The sequence below is a fragment of the Drosophila subpulchrella genome, unplaced genomic scaffold (assembly GCF_014743375.2).
Source record: "Drosophila subpulchrella strain 33 F10 #4 breed RU33 unplaced genomic scaffold, RU_Dsub_v1.1 Primary Assembly Seq35, whole genome shotgun sequence".
NCBI lineage: Eukaryota > Metazoa > Arthropoda > Insecta > Diptera > Drosophilidae > Drosophila > Drosophila subpulchrella.
In genome coordinates this window covers 13,336-30,111 of record NW_023665574.1, presented here as the reverse complement: position 1 = coordinate 30,111, position 16,776 = coordinate 13,336, and the positions used below count along the sequence as shown (strand labels likewise).

At 45.1% G+C, this 16,776-nt stretch overlaps 1 protein-coding gene across 1 annotated transcript; it reads left to right on the top strand.

The window, feature by feature from the left end:
* The first annotated feature begins 4,948 nt into the window (after positions 1-4,948).
* Positions 4,949-5,866, top strand: LOC119559716 (eukaryotic translation initiation factor 3 subunit A-like). Its single transcript, XM_037872779.1, has 2 exons — positions 4,949-5,160; positions 5,242-5,866. The coding sequence occupies exons 1-2, from the start codon at positions 4,949-4,951 to the stop codon at positions 5,864-5,866; spliced, it is 837 nt and encodes a 278-aa protein (XP_037728707.1).
* The last annotated feature ends 10,910 nt before the right edge of the window (positions 5,867-16,776 follow it).

Sequence of the window (16,776 nt, the reverse complement as noted above, 5' to 3'; positions counted from 1 at the left end):
AAGGGCATACAAAGTGTCGGACCTGGACACGCTGATGATATTAGCAGACGAGTACGAAGAACTTGAAAAGGAACGGGAAGTTTTCGCACAGGAGAACAAGTTCTCAAGGACCAAGTCGGCGTCACCAACACAGGTGACATGCAGAAGATGCGAGGAGACAGATAACCAGGACATACGAGGAAACGACCAATGGTCACCACCACACCAAGCCAGACGACAGCAGGCAACAGACGCACCACGCGGAGGTCATGGGACACCACCCCCACAGCAACAGAGACAGCCAAACAATACCTTGTGGAGGCCGCCAAGCAACACACAGAGGCCACAAGATGCCACCCATATCACAGACCCGCAGGAGGCCTGTCTAGAGCTGGGCTAGAGGATGTCGTAACCAGCGGCTGCTGTTTTGCTGGATATGCGGCAACGTGGGTGTTAGGAGCGTCGATTGCTGCCAACGATCGGGAAATGGCCAGCGATCTCAGCCGCAGAGAGGCGAGCGGGGATCGCACAATGCCACCTCTCCAAACTAACGGGCGAGCTAATCGAGGAGGAGCAGCAGTTGTCCGCAGCTGTGATGATTGGTGGGAAAAGCTACAAAGCCACAATCGACACCGGAGCAACGGCAAGCTTCGTTAGCGAAGAATTGGCGGACAATATTGCTGCTTTAGGAAAGATTACCAGGACGAGACGGCAAGTTAGGTTGGCAGATGGATGGCGGAATTAATGCGCAGCTCGAGGTGGAGGTCAAATTCGGCAACAAACAAGTGACCATGAGCCTGTAGATTTTACCCGGGGTAGTGGATCCATTAGTGTTGGGATGGAACTTCCTGAAACAAGTCGGAACCGAGATAAGGTGTGCTGGACACGAAATAATAATACCAGCCAGGAACCGACACAATGGATGCCTCGAGGAGAAGCTATCAGTAGCGGTCGTTCAACAAGTAAACGAGTTGGACGATACTACAGCGTTCCTTGAAACAGAGCTGGCAGACTTCAGCACAATGTCGGGAACATCGAATATGGCAGAACACCAGATCAAAATGAAGGACGACAAGCCAATCAAGCAGAGATACTACCCAAAGAACCAAAAAATTCAAGGGGAAATCAACGCAAAGGTGGACGAGCTTCTCCAAATGGGGTTCATAGAGCATTCAAAGAGCCCATACAGCTCCCCCATCGTGATGGTGAAAAAGAAGACAGGCAAGTGGACAGACTGTGTGTCGACTTCAGGCAGATCAACGCGAAGTCAGTGAAGGATGCCTACCCAATGCCCCGCATAAACTACATCCTAGATCAACTAAGAGAAGCGCGGTACATCAGCAGTTTGGACCTGAAGGATGGATACTGGCAGATCCCACTGGAAGAAAGTAGCAGGCAATATACAGCATTTACGGTACCAGGCAAAGGTCTGTTTCAGTGGAGGGTAATGCCGTTCGGACTTCACTCGGCGTCGGCAACGTTTCAGCGAGTCTTGGACCAAGTAATTGGCCCCGAGATGTCACCTCACGCATTCGCTTACCAGGATGGCATAATAGTGATCGGTCGCACGCTGAAAGAATACAAAAGAAACCTGAGGGAAGTGTTCCGGCGTCTAAAGGAGGCAAATCTGAGGCTAAATCCAGAAAAATGCCAATTCTTCAAAAAGGAGCTGCTGTACCTGGGTCATCGAGTGACTAGCGAGGGAATAGGAACAGATCCAGAAAAAGTAGCCGCCATCGCCGAACTAGAACCGCCATCGACTGTCAAAGAGCTCCGGCAATACCTAGGAGTAGCGTCGTGGTACCGCCGGTTTGTACCAGATTTTTCCAGAATCGTCAAACCCCTGAACGACCTGCTGCGCAAAGGCAGTAAGTGGGAGTGGACACCAGAGCACCAGATGGCGTTTGAGGAGGTTAAGGCAAGACTCGTGGCAGATCCAGTGCTAGTAGGCCCGGACTTCAGTAGAACTTTCATCCTGCAAACAGACGCCAGCGACTACGGCATCGGAGCGATACTGACCCAGGACACCGAAAAGGGCGAAAGAGTAATCTCCTACTCGAGCCGAACACTGAAAGGCGCGGAAAAGAACTACTCGACAACGGAGAAGGAGTGCTTGGCGATCGTCTGGGCGATCCGGAAGCTCAGGCCATATCTGGAAGGTTACCACCTTAAGGTAGTAACCGACAACATGGCCCTGAAGTGGCTCAACAGCATCAAAAGCCCTTCAGGAAGGATCGCCAGATGGGCCCTGGAGCTACAACAGTACGACTTTGAGATAGCGTACAGAAAGGGCCAGCTAAACGTGGTGGCCGACGCATTATCAAGACAACCACTACCAGAGACGCTACGAGGATTAAAAGAGGCATCGGCAACAATAACTTCAGGAGAGTGCAGCTGGATCAAGGACATGGGCGAAAAGATAAGGACCCAACCGCAGAAGTACCCGGACTATGTTATGGATGGTGAGACACTGTACAGAAACATACCTCACCGAGCAGGCAGTGAAGACGTCGCGTCATGGAAGATGTGCGTCCCGAAGTCGCTACGAGAAACAGTGTTGAGGGAAAACCACGACGCACCGTCCGCGTGGCACGTAGGAAGCCGAAGGACAATCGCACGGTTGGCAGCCCGCATAGCCAGGCATGCATAGAGACGCCTGAGCCCACTTACGAAAATGCGAGATTTGCATGCGGTTTAAGCCCAAACAGATGCAGGCGGCCGGGAAGATGTTGACCCAAGTGCCGGAGGAACCATGGGCCACGGTATGTGCAGACTTCGTGGGACCCCTACCAAGATCCAAGCACGGGAACCAAATGCTGCTGGTCATGATTGACAGGTTTTCGAAATGGACGGAACTGGTTCCCCTACGTAGTGCGACAGCGGAGTCGCTCAAGAAGGCGTTTAGGGAGCGCATAATCGCAAGGTACGGGGTCCCGAAGGTGGTCATAACGGACAATGGAGTACAGTTTGCAAGCCGCATAATTAAAAATTTCCTGGCTGAGATGGGTATCAGTCAACAATTCACCGCGCCATACACACCACAAGAGAATCCGACCGAACGAGCAAACAGAACGGTCAAGACCATGATTGCGCAGTTCGCAGGGCAGGACCAGAGAAACTGGGACGAGAAGTGGCCGGAGACTATGCTGGCAGTGAACACGAGCACATCGGAATCCACCGGCCATACACCGGCGTTTCTTACCCAGGGAAGGGAACCACGTCTACCCAGCAGCCTATACGATAAGGAAACCCTAGGAACTGGACGAGCTACGGAGACCCCTGAGGAAAATGCCAACAAACTAAGAGAGGTATTCGAGATCGTGCGGCGAAATATGGAAAAGGCGTCCCAGGACCAAGCCAGACACTACAATCTGAGAAGGAGACAATGGTGACCAGCGGTGGGCGACATAGTGTGGGCCAAGGAACATCACCTGTCCAAAGCGGCTGAAGGATTCGCTGCAAAACTAGCCCCGAGGTACGATGGTAGATTTCGTCTCTCCAGTGATCTGCAAAATTCGCCACACACAGTCGAAGAAAGAAAGGACAGTTCACGTTGGCGAGCTCAAGCAACAACAAAACGAGCAGACAGCAGAAACGTCAGATACGAGGCGACAGGATTAGGCGTCAGGTCGAAGCGAGAGTCATCAATACGCCACACGGAAAGGACAATCAGCGTAGCACAAGGACATGGATAAGGATTTCACGTTGATCCAGACTGCGAGGCTACAGGATTATGCGTCAGGCCTAAGCGAGAGTCATCCACAAGCCACGCAGAGAGATCAACCATAAGGATAGGTCACCGCAGAAAGGACAATTACAAGGATAGGTCACAAGGACGTGGATAAGGATGGAATGTGATCCCGACCGCAAGGCAGCAGGATTCAGCGTCGGGCAGTTGCCAGAGTCATCCGCGATCACGCCAGGCGGGAGGGACACTTAAAAAACGGCACAAGGATACGGGTAACATGTAGGGATCCAACCGCAAGGCAGCAGGATTCAGCGTCGGGCAGTTGCCAGAGTCATCCGCGATCACGCCAGGCGGGAGGGACACTTACAAAACGGCACAAGGATACGGGTAACATGTAGGGATCCAACCGCAAGGCATCAGGATTCAGCGTCGGGCAGTGGCCAGAGTCATCCGCGTTTACGCCAGGCAGAAGGGACACTTACAAAACATCATAAGGATACGGGTAACATATAGGGATCCACCCGCGATGGCAACAGGATTCAGCGTCGGACAGTTGCCAGAGTCATCCGGGTTTAGGCCAAGCGGGAAGGAAACGGACAAGGTCGACAAAAACAGTACCGAAAGCACATCACGTACCCAAAGGACACCCGAAGGATACCCTAAGTGTGCCCGAACTATACCCGAAGGACACCCGAAGGATGCCCTAAGTGTGCCCAAAGGATACCCAAAGGACACCCGAAGGATACCCTAAGTGTGCCCAAACTATACCCGAGGGATACCCTAAGTGTTCCCAAACTATACCCGAAGGACGCCCCAACAATACCTCGAAGTGTACCCAAAGGACACCCGAAGGATACCCTAGGGATAGCCCAACGATACCCCAAGGATACCCAAGGATACCCCAATAGGACTCGAAAGACACCTGAAGGATACCCCAATAATAACCCAAGGACACCAAGGAAACCAACCAGGAACGCCCCGAAGCAAGGTGTAGGCCCAAGGACAACTTCCAAGAATACTCACCAAAGGTGATCAAGTTAATTACGGAACCGGGAGGTACAACGCACCGCAGCATCCAGAGTGCCACGGTGATCTGAGGGAATACAACATGTGGTTTACGAAGAAAGGGGGAAGACGGTACAGCAAAGAGAGCTGTACCGTAAGAGAGCGAGCGCCCCAAAGAAAGGACATAACGGTCTCGGGCAAAAGGAAGGCGCGCAACCGAGGTTTCATGTATGGGGAGCCTGGCGACGGTCGAGCACTAAAATTCAGAACACCAACATGAGCACACGCGTCACCAGAGCCGAAGCACGCAGGAGGATGGCGGCCCTCCAGGAACCTCGCCCGGGGCAAGGATGGTCGGAGACCCGGCCTACCCGAGCTCCGCGGCGGGCCCTGGAGCGGACCCGAGACGAGGACTCCGCACCGGAACCCGCGGTGAGCTCCGACAGCGACGTGGAGGTGATCGGCGATCCCGCCGTCGAGGAGAGAGAGTGGCGACTCCGGAAGGCGGCGGCGGGCGGTCGGATACCGCGCGGGACGACGGACGTCGGAGGAGCGGAACTCCCGAGGAGCCACTCGGAGGCGGTCTGTCGGGCCACCGAGGAGTCTCGGAAGCGGTTCCGAGACCGGGAGCCGTCGGACGAGGAGCAGCAACGGTCGACGGAGGAGGAGGCGAGATGGCAGGCGCGGCTGCGGCAGGACCACGAGGCAGCGGCGGCGCGGTGGCATGCCCGCTTGCGAGAGGCGGAGGAAGAAGAGCGACGGCTGTGGGAGGCACCGGTAGAGGACGCGTGGGAGGTGCCACTCACCCCCAGATACGCGGCCGAGGAGCCCAGTCCGAGGAACGAGGACGAGGACGAGCCACGCGCGCCACCCCTCCGCGGTGGTTACCCGAGGTGCCACCCACTCCCCGCTACGAGGGGGAGTGGCTCACGGACGGCGCTCGAGACGGCGACGATGGAGCACCGTTGGCCACCCACGTCGCGATACACGGAGCCACGACGACCGGAGGAGCAGACGCCAAGCGAGGAGTCGACCGCGCAGCCGATGCCGCAACCGCAGGAGGAGGAAGTCCACCAGGCAAGGGCGGAGGAACCGTCGGTGGTGCGGACGGAGGTGCCGGCCGCGCACGTGAGCCACAGCACACGGGCGTTCGAGGCCGAGGGCATGCGGTGGCGGCAGCAGACGGTGACATGAAGGTGGCCCGAGGGGCCCGCGACAGGACCGACGAAGGAGGTGCCCAGGATATGGGAGGAGGGGCACCCAAGTTGAACCCTCGGGACCCCCGGACGAGAAGCCGACAGGATGCGTGGGTCCCGCCGACACCAAGCACGGGCCCGCCAACACCGGCGACGACGGCAGCGACGGGGGAGGCGGAGTCGCTGGAGAAGGGACCGTGGGTGTGGCCCGAGCCACCGGCCATCCAAAGACCGACGTTGCAGCGTCAAGTTTCGAACCCCGGATCGACGCGCCCGCGGCCGCAGTTCATGCGGCAAGTTTCGGCCCCGGAAGAAGGCGGTTGGCGCGAGGTCGCCAGGAGCGAGTGGCCGGTGGGAGTTGAGGAAGCACCCGCGGTCGCGACGGCACGGCGGAAGGGCGGCAGGCGGTGCGTCCTGGTCTGCGAAGGCGGGAGGAGGTACCGGGTGAGGCTCGGAGTCGCGGGCATCCGGGTTTTCACGCAATAAATAAATGAAAAAAAAAAATCACAAAAAAACAACACAAGGGTTTTCCAAAGCAACAAGAGAAGGGGTACGGGGCCAAGAGTTTGATTGGGGGTGGCTGGAAGAAGAACGGGGCATGCATGGGCCACTCCAGCAACCTGTAAGTCAAATGGTCTTAGTACAGGAAGAAGAAATGAACGTTAATTACTTACCTGCTGTCCCGGTTGCAAAGTGAATGCGAAGTCCTCTCCGCACTCGCTCTCGAGAGCTGCCAATATGGAGTCCGATGCAGCCGATAGAGGACGAGTGAAGGGCGAGAGAGGACAAAAGGAGAGAGAAGGATAAGATGAGAAGGAGTAGAGGAAATTTAAAAGGAACTTACCCATGAAAAATTGCAAAATCACCACGAGCCAGGGAAGGGGGCGCCTCGATAGGCGATCGATTGGCATTAGATGAAAGTGCGATCGATGGGTACACGTCAAATGGTAATATCGGCCCAAGGTGGAAATATCGCAACGAGCAGGTGGCAACGCCGCACCGTCGGTATCGATAAACGAATAAACATCGATCACGCACGAATGGTGTGACCAGGCGGAGGAAGCGATAAAGGGAAGGGAACGCAGCAATGAGCAGCGAGCTGGGGATCGATAGCCCAGGAGTATCGATGTCCCAGTGGGAACACAGGAAATATCGGCGCGGGAGATTTAAAGTTGCTACGAGGAGGATGACCAGCGCTGTAGAAACTCAACGGAGTTAAGAGCGTCGAGGGAGCATCGAGGGAGCAACGAGGGAGCGCCGCGGGAATCACAAGGACTCAAAGGCTAGGATAAGCAAGGAAACGCCGGAGAGTAGGTACCAGTCTTAAATGTTTCCCGAAGTAAGGGGGGAATGTGAGGAGTTGAATAACTCCCCACAAATAGAAGCAGCAGCAGATGGCCGGCCGCTTACCAGATACGCGGCGAATTCGCGTAGTAACGGCGCGGCGAGGAGAACGAGAGAGTTTGGAGACCAAGGGTGGAGATCGAGAGAGTTTGGAGACCAGCGAAGGAGAGCGAGAGAGTTTGGAGACCAGCGAAGGAGAGCGAGAGAGTTTGAAGACCAACGAAGGAGAGCGAGAGAGATTGGAGACCAAGGATGGAGAGCGAAAGAGATTGGAGACCAAGGATGGAGATCGAGAGAGAATGGAGACTGGGCGGGCAGAGCAAGAGTGCCGTGTGCAAAAGCGGATAACGGAACTGCACCGGACTTTGGACTCTCCCGTGAACTTTGGACCGGGAGAAGAAGTGCCACATCTCGGCAGTGGAGAATCAGCGGGACGGCTGCTGTGGGCAGAGCATCGATTGGAAGCGGTACGTGAACGACAAGTGGGTCAACCAGGAGGCACGGACTTTGGACCCGGAGTGGAGAGATCCAGCGGGCCGTGCGCAAAAGGGAAATAACGGTTCCCGGAGGCCCTATATAAGGACGCGGAGCGCTGGCAGCTGGATCAGTCGATCACGAGGAGTCAAACCTTCAAGATCAGTCAAAGTACCAAGTGAACAATCAGTCAAGCAAGTAATCTACGAGGGAGCTACAACCAAGCGAGTCGTCGGAAGCAGCGCCGTGGGAAGCACACAAGGAGCAAGATCGCCACGTCGAGACGTTCGGGATTGGGACATCAGGAATCTCCGAATTGAGACACAAGTGGCTGAGTTCCGGAAGGCAACACACGGCTAAGTCAAGGCGTTCGTTTTCCAACTTTTTCGCGACCACACCCTGGCGAGTCGCCCGGCGGGTCCGTCAGAGACAAGCGGAAGAGTCCTACGACGAGGAACCGTCAGTTCGGGGAGGAAAGTTGTCGGAGACCCAGCGTACCTTGCCCGACCAAGCAGGACCTGGCGTGACGGACGAGCGGTAGATCGATTTGCGGGTTCAAGAGGCGAGCGCGGACGATAAGCATTATCGGACGATAAGCATTAGGGTGAAGCCGGGTGGAACGTTCGTCTGCGCTAGGCGTAAAGCGAAGTGAACTGCTAGGCAGCCTCCTGGCGACAGCCTGGACTGTCAGCGCGATCTGAGCAAGAACCTAGCGGGACCGTCCGGGACAGAGCAAGGGACAGGTATTGCCTCGAAAGGCGTCGCCCTGCATAGCAAGGCTTGTTCACCCTAGTCTGAGAACGGTGACGCTTCCCTAAGCCCACAAGGCCGAGCTCTCTGCGAGTCTAAGGCGCAACAAGCGACCCCGAGGCAGCGCGTCGGCGAGTGAGCAGAGGCGGCCACTACGAGCGTCCCGAGACCCAGGAGCCAAGCGGAAGCCGAGTCAACGCGTCGACAAGCCAGAAGGAGGAGCACCAGCAGCCGGCGGAACCAGAGCAAGGAGATACAGAAGCCAGCGCAGCCACACACCCGCTGTACCAATACCACGAGAATAAATCCCACTGTTGCCATTTGAACCTTTTGTTTTCTCACTGATCTACGGGGCAGTCACGTCATATAAATTTGGTGGGACGAACACACAATCTTCTGAGCTAGCCGCACAAATCTCGTAGCGAGCAAACATACGAAATCAGTTCGTTACACAATGTTTAGATCAAAAGCACATAAAATAACTACAGTTAAAGTAAATAAAAAAAATTCTTTTGTGGCAAAGATAACAAAATAAATCGTAATGTTAATGAAACACAATTTTTAGAGTTAAGTAATGAAGACCATGGTACGACATCAATAAAACATCAGAGATTAATTGAAAAAGATATTTTGGTGGAGAATCATTAGATAGCCTTAAATTTCAAAAGAAACATATTGAAAAAGAACTATTTTATAAACCAGTTGAATTGGAGATGTTTTATTATGATCGAGACTTTGGAAAATATAAATGAAAATGATTTTGAGCTTGTAAAAAGTATTTTTATTATATTTAATTTTAGTTAAAAACATTGTACAATAATATTAATATTAAACCTAATATAAGATAAGATAAATATATAAATAAAAATTTATTAAATAAATCATTTATTATACTACAAAATGTCTTCCTTATTTATCCAGCTAGTCTTTGAAAACCCTACCCACTTAACCAAAACTTTATTTAAAACTTTTTCAACTAGATATGTGTGGGGAAATCGTGTTTTTTTCAGTTCTTCTTTATAGAATCCGCCCTGAATCGGGCTACCATCTTAATCTTCAAGTAAGTATGTTTTAGGGTATATATTCTTCACCCTTCTAATTTTAAAGATTTCAGTTGTATAGTTTGGTGTATACCCTTTCTCAAAGACATGTTTATATTTACTGATACGAACGTGGTCCCCCTTAAGGAATTTACTTGCAACAAATATTTTCAGGTGATTATACGAAGCTTGTAATATTTGTTTTTCATTGGAGGAATTAACTTTACTTGGACTCATTTTTATTGTTCTATGCACTCTATTATTGTATTTATTAATTAATTGTTTATACATATCTATCCACTTATATTTTCCATTGAAACTAAACTCACGCCACATTAATTCCTTAAGGGGGTATTCTAGTCTAGAAATTTAAAAAAATCGAAAATTTTTTTTTTCATAATTCGATAGTTTAGATATTCAAAAATATCTCCCTAAACGGATTTTTCAAAATTCAAATTATTTTTAAAAATGTGGCTGATTAAGAGAATGTAAGTTATACGTGCTATTCTATCAGTTACACTGCCTAAAATTTAACGTAAAACTTTAAACGCGTTTTTCTCCAAACTACTTTTTCTGATACGGTAGCCATAATATTTAAAGTTCTAATCAGCCGATTTACTTAAAATTTGGCATGAATATTCTTTCAATATCTCTCTATCGCATGAACCAACAAAAATTAGGTATTTAAAATTTGTAATATTTTTAAAAAAAATCGATAAAATTAAAAAATTAGTAAAAAAATCGACCTTTTTTTTGAGTGGCCGCCATTTTATGAAAAAAATTTTTTTTTTAGTTTTGCTGGTTCATGACATAGCGACATTCGTACAGATAAAGAATCTTTTTTTTTTTATTTTTAAGATGACCACAAGGGTAGAAATCATGGCGACGAGGACACGGCCTTTTTTTTTCCCCCTCTACTTCAAGGACGCATAACTCGATGAAAAAAAAATTTTTTATTTTTAATTTTATTTTATGTACTCTTCTAAGTTAATAAACAGATGATAAAAAACCCGGCACTAAAAATGTCAATTGTTTAGCTTTAATTAATTGTTAAAAAAGGCTCGAAACTAGAGCCTCTAGACTAGAATACCCCTTAAGAGTTCTATTGAAACGTTCAACTATTGATGCTTTTAGAGTACTGAAGGTTGAATAATGATTTATCCTATAACTTTTCATTAATACTTGTACCTTAAATTTAGAATTAAAGAATTCAGTGCCATCATCAGCTTGCAGGTTTTTTGGTGCTCCATGACCCGATTTAAATATTCTCTCCATGGCTTGGGTAACATCATTTTCATTTTTTGATTTTAATGCCTCACCCCAAGCATATTTCGAAAATGTGTCTATAACAGTCAACAAATATCGGTACCCATCATTAGATTTTGAAAAGGCTCCCATTTCAACCAAATCTGCTTGCCACAGATCGTTTATACCCCTTGTAATCACTCGTTTTCGTTGAAAGATTTTTCGAGATGGTCCGTGCAACTCATTTACGATTTCTCGCTTAATCATATTCTTCTAATAGGCTGAAAAGCGACACCTTCTAACTCAATTGTGGGTTTTTTTCGGTAATGAAATCGGTTTTGTTACATATTTAAATATATAGTCCTCAATGGTTTTAATCTTTTCCAGAATTTTGGCAAAAATTTGGTCAGCGCTGTCTGCCCTCTTATTATTCAATTCAATTTTATTTTCTAAGCTTGACATTTTTGTGAGTCGACGATTAACATTTTGAGTTATAATTTTTCTTAAATCTCCCAACTTTCCGAGAATCTCATCAGTATATTGTTTCGTTGCTAGATCATTGTTGTCTAAAGGCTTAGATCCATTTTTGATACGTTTATTTTGAGCATTTAGATTACCGTCCTCATCGATGAATAATCCCTCAGTAGAGTTAACACGTCTTTTCAAATTTTCTGATCGTTCCTTATCAACAGAAAAATGTCCAAACTTGTCGACAGACATAATGTTTATAAATGTAAAACATATTTGTCCTTCTTATTTATACCCATTAAAATATAATCCTTTCTTCATGCAATTCCTCTAATATTGAAAAAATTTCGTTATTGTGGCTGTTGTTACCCGCTCCTTTTCATGCTACTAAAATTTCCAATCGTTCGACTAACTCATTTACATTATTCCAATATACATAGCTTGGATTTGATTTCTGATGAGTCATGTAACCAAAACCTGTTTTTGAGCGAAGTGGAGTAGACGTTGTAGGACTGAAATCTTTGTCTATCAACTTTTTAATAATATGGCTATATTTGTATGCTCGTGTACCCTTGATTCTGTTATTAGGTTTAAAGCCTACTCTGTGTATATTCGTTTCTAAAATAATTTTTTTTATACATTTTCAAGTCTTGATCATCATAGTTTTCAGGTTTACTAAGAAAAACAAGGGAGAACGCTATAGTTGAGTACCTCGACTATCAGATACCCGTTACTCAGCTAAAGGGACCAAAGGAAAATGGAGATATGCAAGCAGCAAAGCGAGATTGAATTGCGCCACCTACCGGCGGTATACAGATTTCAGCGTTGTGGGCGTAAGATTGGGCGTGGCAACATTTGGATCAATCGATAGGTATTGACGTGACCAATACATTTCAGTTATAATTTTGTATCTAGCATGAAAATTGTGGGCGCCACAGGCTTGGGCGGCTTGTGGGCGTTAGAGTGGGGGTGGCATATTCTCGTAACAAACTTGCGCTGCGCTCAAGCCTACGGAATCTAAATCTGAAATCCCATTTCTCTATCTTTGATATTTTCCGAGATATCCGCGTTCATATTTACGATTTTTTGAAGTTTGTGGGCGTTCGAGTGGGCGTGGCAAACTTTTTTTTGGGTCAATCGATAGGTATTGATGAGAAATTCAGTTAAAATTTTTATTCTAGCATGAAAACTGTAGGAGCCATAGTTTTGGGCGGTTTGTGGGCGTTAGAGTGGGCGTGGCACTCTGCTGAAACAAACTTACGCTGCGTAAGAAGCTCAGGAGTGCAGATTCCTAGTCTCAATAGTCTAGCTCTTATAGTTTCCGAGATCTCAGCGTTCATCCGGACGGACAGACGGACATGGCTAGATCGACTCGGCTAGTGATCCTGATCAAGAATATATATACTTTATGGGGTCGGAAACGCTTCCTTCTGCCTGTTACATACTTTCCGACGAATCTAGTATACCCTTTTACTCTACGAGTAACGGGTATAATTAGAGAGTACAGACCAGGAGTCAGATCACAACTCATTCCACTAGAAAATGTTATTTTATTATTTTTAATTTTTATTTCTTTATCTCCCAATGTTAATGAATTGCTTGCAGTTTTTTTAGGTCCATAACCTTTATCCAACACATTTCCTCTGGTCAAATTACTGATATTAAAATCATAATTATAACTAGTGGAGTTATGTTTCGATTAGACTGCAGATCTTTCTCATTAGTTGTAAAGTAGAAGCTCTCAAGCTCTCTCTCATTATCATCGTATGTTATAATTTGCTTCATTTCACGCTTTACTTTTATACTATCTTTTACATTAGAAATCTTTTGTTTTTTATTTTCCCTAACAAGTTCATGTAAGGGTTCAGTAATAGGTTTAAAAGTCTCCTCCAATTGTAAATTCGTATGATTTTTGACTTGTTCGAGATCATAGAATTTTCGCTTCAAAGCAAATCTAGCTTTGGTTAACTGTGACAAAAATAGGTAAAAGATTTTAAATTTCCAAAATTCATGTAATCACTCCTCAGTTACTAAACAAATACTGTTTAGGGAACGCCATAATATTTATACACCATTTCCGAATAAAAAAAGATTCGATACATTTTCTTCATTATATTTAAAAAAGTGTATTTATTGTTATATTCTTAAAATCTATTTCTAAATACAAATTGTCATTACTTTTATAAATATTAAATTTTCCATCAACCATTTCATTGATGATATCATATTGAAGAGAGGTGTACCTTTCCGGCATGTACAGGATGTGCTTCTCCCACTCGAGAGCAATAGATTCTCCAACCTTTGTTGTTTTGCGCTCCGCCTTGAGGATCGGGAATCTTACATTTTCAGGCATCCTTGTCTTCGGTAGCAGTGTCTTTTTATTAAATTTATTGAACTCTTTAATTACAATGTTCATTTGGTTTTCCTGATTCATGATGGTTGTTGAGGTTTTTGGACTTGGTACTGTTGTTCCACGTTGTATTTAGCTGTTTTTTGATGTTTACTACCTGTTTAGCAGTTGTTTAGTACTTGTTTCGTACTTGCTTACTACTTGTTTTAGCTGGTTAATAGCTGTTATTAGATGGTTATTATCTGTTTAGTAGCTGTTAACTGGTTGTTAACTAGTTGTTATAAGCTGGTCACCAGCTGTTTTGATCTGTTATGAGCTGTTCTAGTTTTTTTGTTAAGAATGATCAAAAATTCTTGTCCTCTAGATGACGTTCGATGTGAAGTAAAAACTTAGACTGTGAATTTGAACGCGTGCAGGTCCACTTTTTATACACGTACCCATACATTGATTTTCAACCCCCCAAATGTGAGTTAACCATTTAAATATACCGTTTTTGACTCCACATCTAGAAAAGCGAGGCACAGGTGTCCACAGTTGTATGTATCAAAGTCTTGAACCCTATCGTAATTGTATTGTATTCTATGACCCAAGTATTTCACAACTTCTCTAGGTGGCTGAAGATTTCCAAAACTATTGAAATAATGTATATTATTTTTATTTTTATTATATGCAACCCAATGTGTACCACTTGATCGTGAATTATCTAGGTTTACTATACCACACTCCCGACTTTTTGTTGCTTCTGGAAGTAGATCTCTCATAAACACCCCTCTATAATGTGGGATATATTGCTTAGCAAAATGTATAATGTCGATATTTGATAGTGATCTATTGGGTAGCAGAGAAATTAGTTTTTTCGCTTCTTAATTCCTTTCCCCTTACTATAGGGCTTAAGAAAGAAACCATAACCCTTTCTATAGGGCTTGAGATATAATCCTTCTCCTACAGTAACACTTTCAATTTTCCGGTTGTGACTTTTTTCTCCTCCATATCTTCTTTGGCCATTCTCGCATTGTTAATTGTTTTTGCAATTGCTGCACTACCACTTGCTAAACTACCAAGAGCGCTGAGGGCTGTCAAGATCGGCACGATTGGTAGAAAACCTCCAATTTTGGGTACATTAATTACACGAAGTACTTTAACATTTTTCTTAGAACCGATTGATTGATGAATTGATTTATGTGCAACTTTAATTGCACTCATAATGTCTAATGGTCTTTGTTTTTTTAATGTCTTAGTAGCAACATTAATAACAGTCGAAAGGTTTGTCTTCTTCATTTTGTTCTTCAATATCTTTTTCTTTCCTTTCTTTTCCGTTTTATTCAATCCCATACCAAATTTTTTCTTGGCTTTCATTATATTTGTAACAAAGTATGCTGCTGCTTTTTCACCAAGACTGCTATCTGGTGCCTTGACACGCGACCAGGCTTTGTCAATTAATATGGAGTCTGCCCTATGTCGTTCACTCAATGCCTTGTTTTGAGAATATGCAATATCGTGCTCTTTGCAAGCTTCATCCAATGGGTTTATTCCTTGATCACCACGTTCCAACCGTTTCTGTAACTTTGTACCCGGTCCACAAAAATTATATCCCGGAATAAGGGCTTCAAACGGTAATGTATTGATTAGCTTATCGACAAGACCACCACCGTGTTTACAATTAAAAATACGACTGATGCGATTATAAAAACGTTTCCCCATTTTATTGATTTTTAATCATCGAAGATTTCTCATTGAATGAGGTACATTAGATTAAAAGATGCGTTTAATAAGTCAGAAACAAAAAATTTTAGTTAGAAATATTAACGATGAAAACGAGAAAAATCTACCGCCACGACATAGTGCTCTCTTACCGACACACAATAAGGGCTCTAATTGTTGGGCCTTCGAATTGTGGTAAAACTAATATTATGTTAAGTCTAATAGAGAGTCCTAATGGATTAAAATTCGAAAACGTTTATACATTTTCTAAAAGTTTATATCAACCTAAATATGAGTACTTGGAGAAATTAATCATAATATTCCTATTAATTAGCAGGGATAACGAAATGAATAACGGAAGATACAGAAAAGGATTTGATCAATTTATTATGGTTTAAGGAGTAATTTCAATATAAAGCTTGGTTAGATACTTACAACCCCACAGTTTATCAAGAGATTTCAATATGTCTAGATCACTTGCATTATCCTTGAATGGAAATAGTTCCATTATAAATACAAACTTTTTTCTGCCTATCGAATTGAATGGTCGATATGAGTGCGCTCTTATCGATTTTAATATGTATAATTCGATTCCAAATATTGATGAAAAAAATAATCTCTTCCACATCGGTGACAAGGTTATTACAATTCCTACTGGATCATATGAATTGAATGATATCACCGACTTCATTTACAATAAACTAAAAGACTATAACCTTGAAAATACATTTAAAATTCAAAGTAATAATAATACACTTCAAGTTGAAATAACTACCATGCGAGAGTCAGTTTACTTTAATAAGGAAAGATCGGTGGGACAACTGTTTGGTTTCCATCAAAAAGTACTAGAACCACATCCTACAAAAACCTATCGATCAGATCAGACCGTGAACATATTAAAAATTAATACAATTCGTTTGGAATGTAATATAATCAGCGGTTCATATGTAGATAATACACCGAATCATACATTACATGAGTTTGGCATAAATGTTCCGCCTGGGTATAAAATGACAGTGACACCACATAACCTTATTTATTTACCAATCAACTGTGACGAAATAAGCACACTATCTATACCCATAGTTGATCAAAACGGTGATTTGGTGAATTTACGTGGTGAAAACGTTTCGATTCGCATGCACATTCGGTAAATAGAATGATTATTTATAATAAAAGACGTAGCTTAAGTCCTCAGCCAAGCATTTCTAATTGTAAAGCTATAGAAAGAGGATCAACAGTAAAAAGAAGCTCACTTACTTTGAAAAATAAACTATTTTTTAAGTCGTTAGGCTTGAAGCTTCGAGTATTATATAAAAGGTGGAAAGGAAAATGAACGAAATTTTAAATGTTCGAGAAAAGGTTTACTCAGATGAGAGTATTTCGAAGAAAGAGTTTCATACTTATTCATCGTATAATAAAACATTTAAACCAAACGATGAAATTCGAATTACTTTTCAAAATCAAGACTTGTACGTGCTTCCTCACGAAAGTTACCTTAATTTTCAAGGAATTATTAGATAAGATTCACCGAAT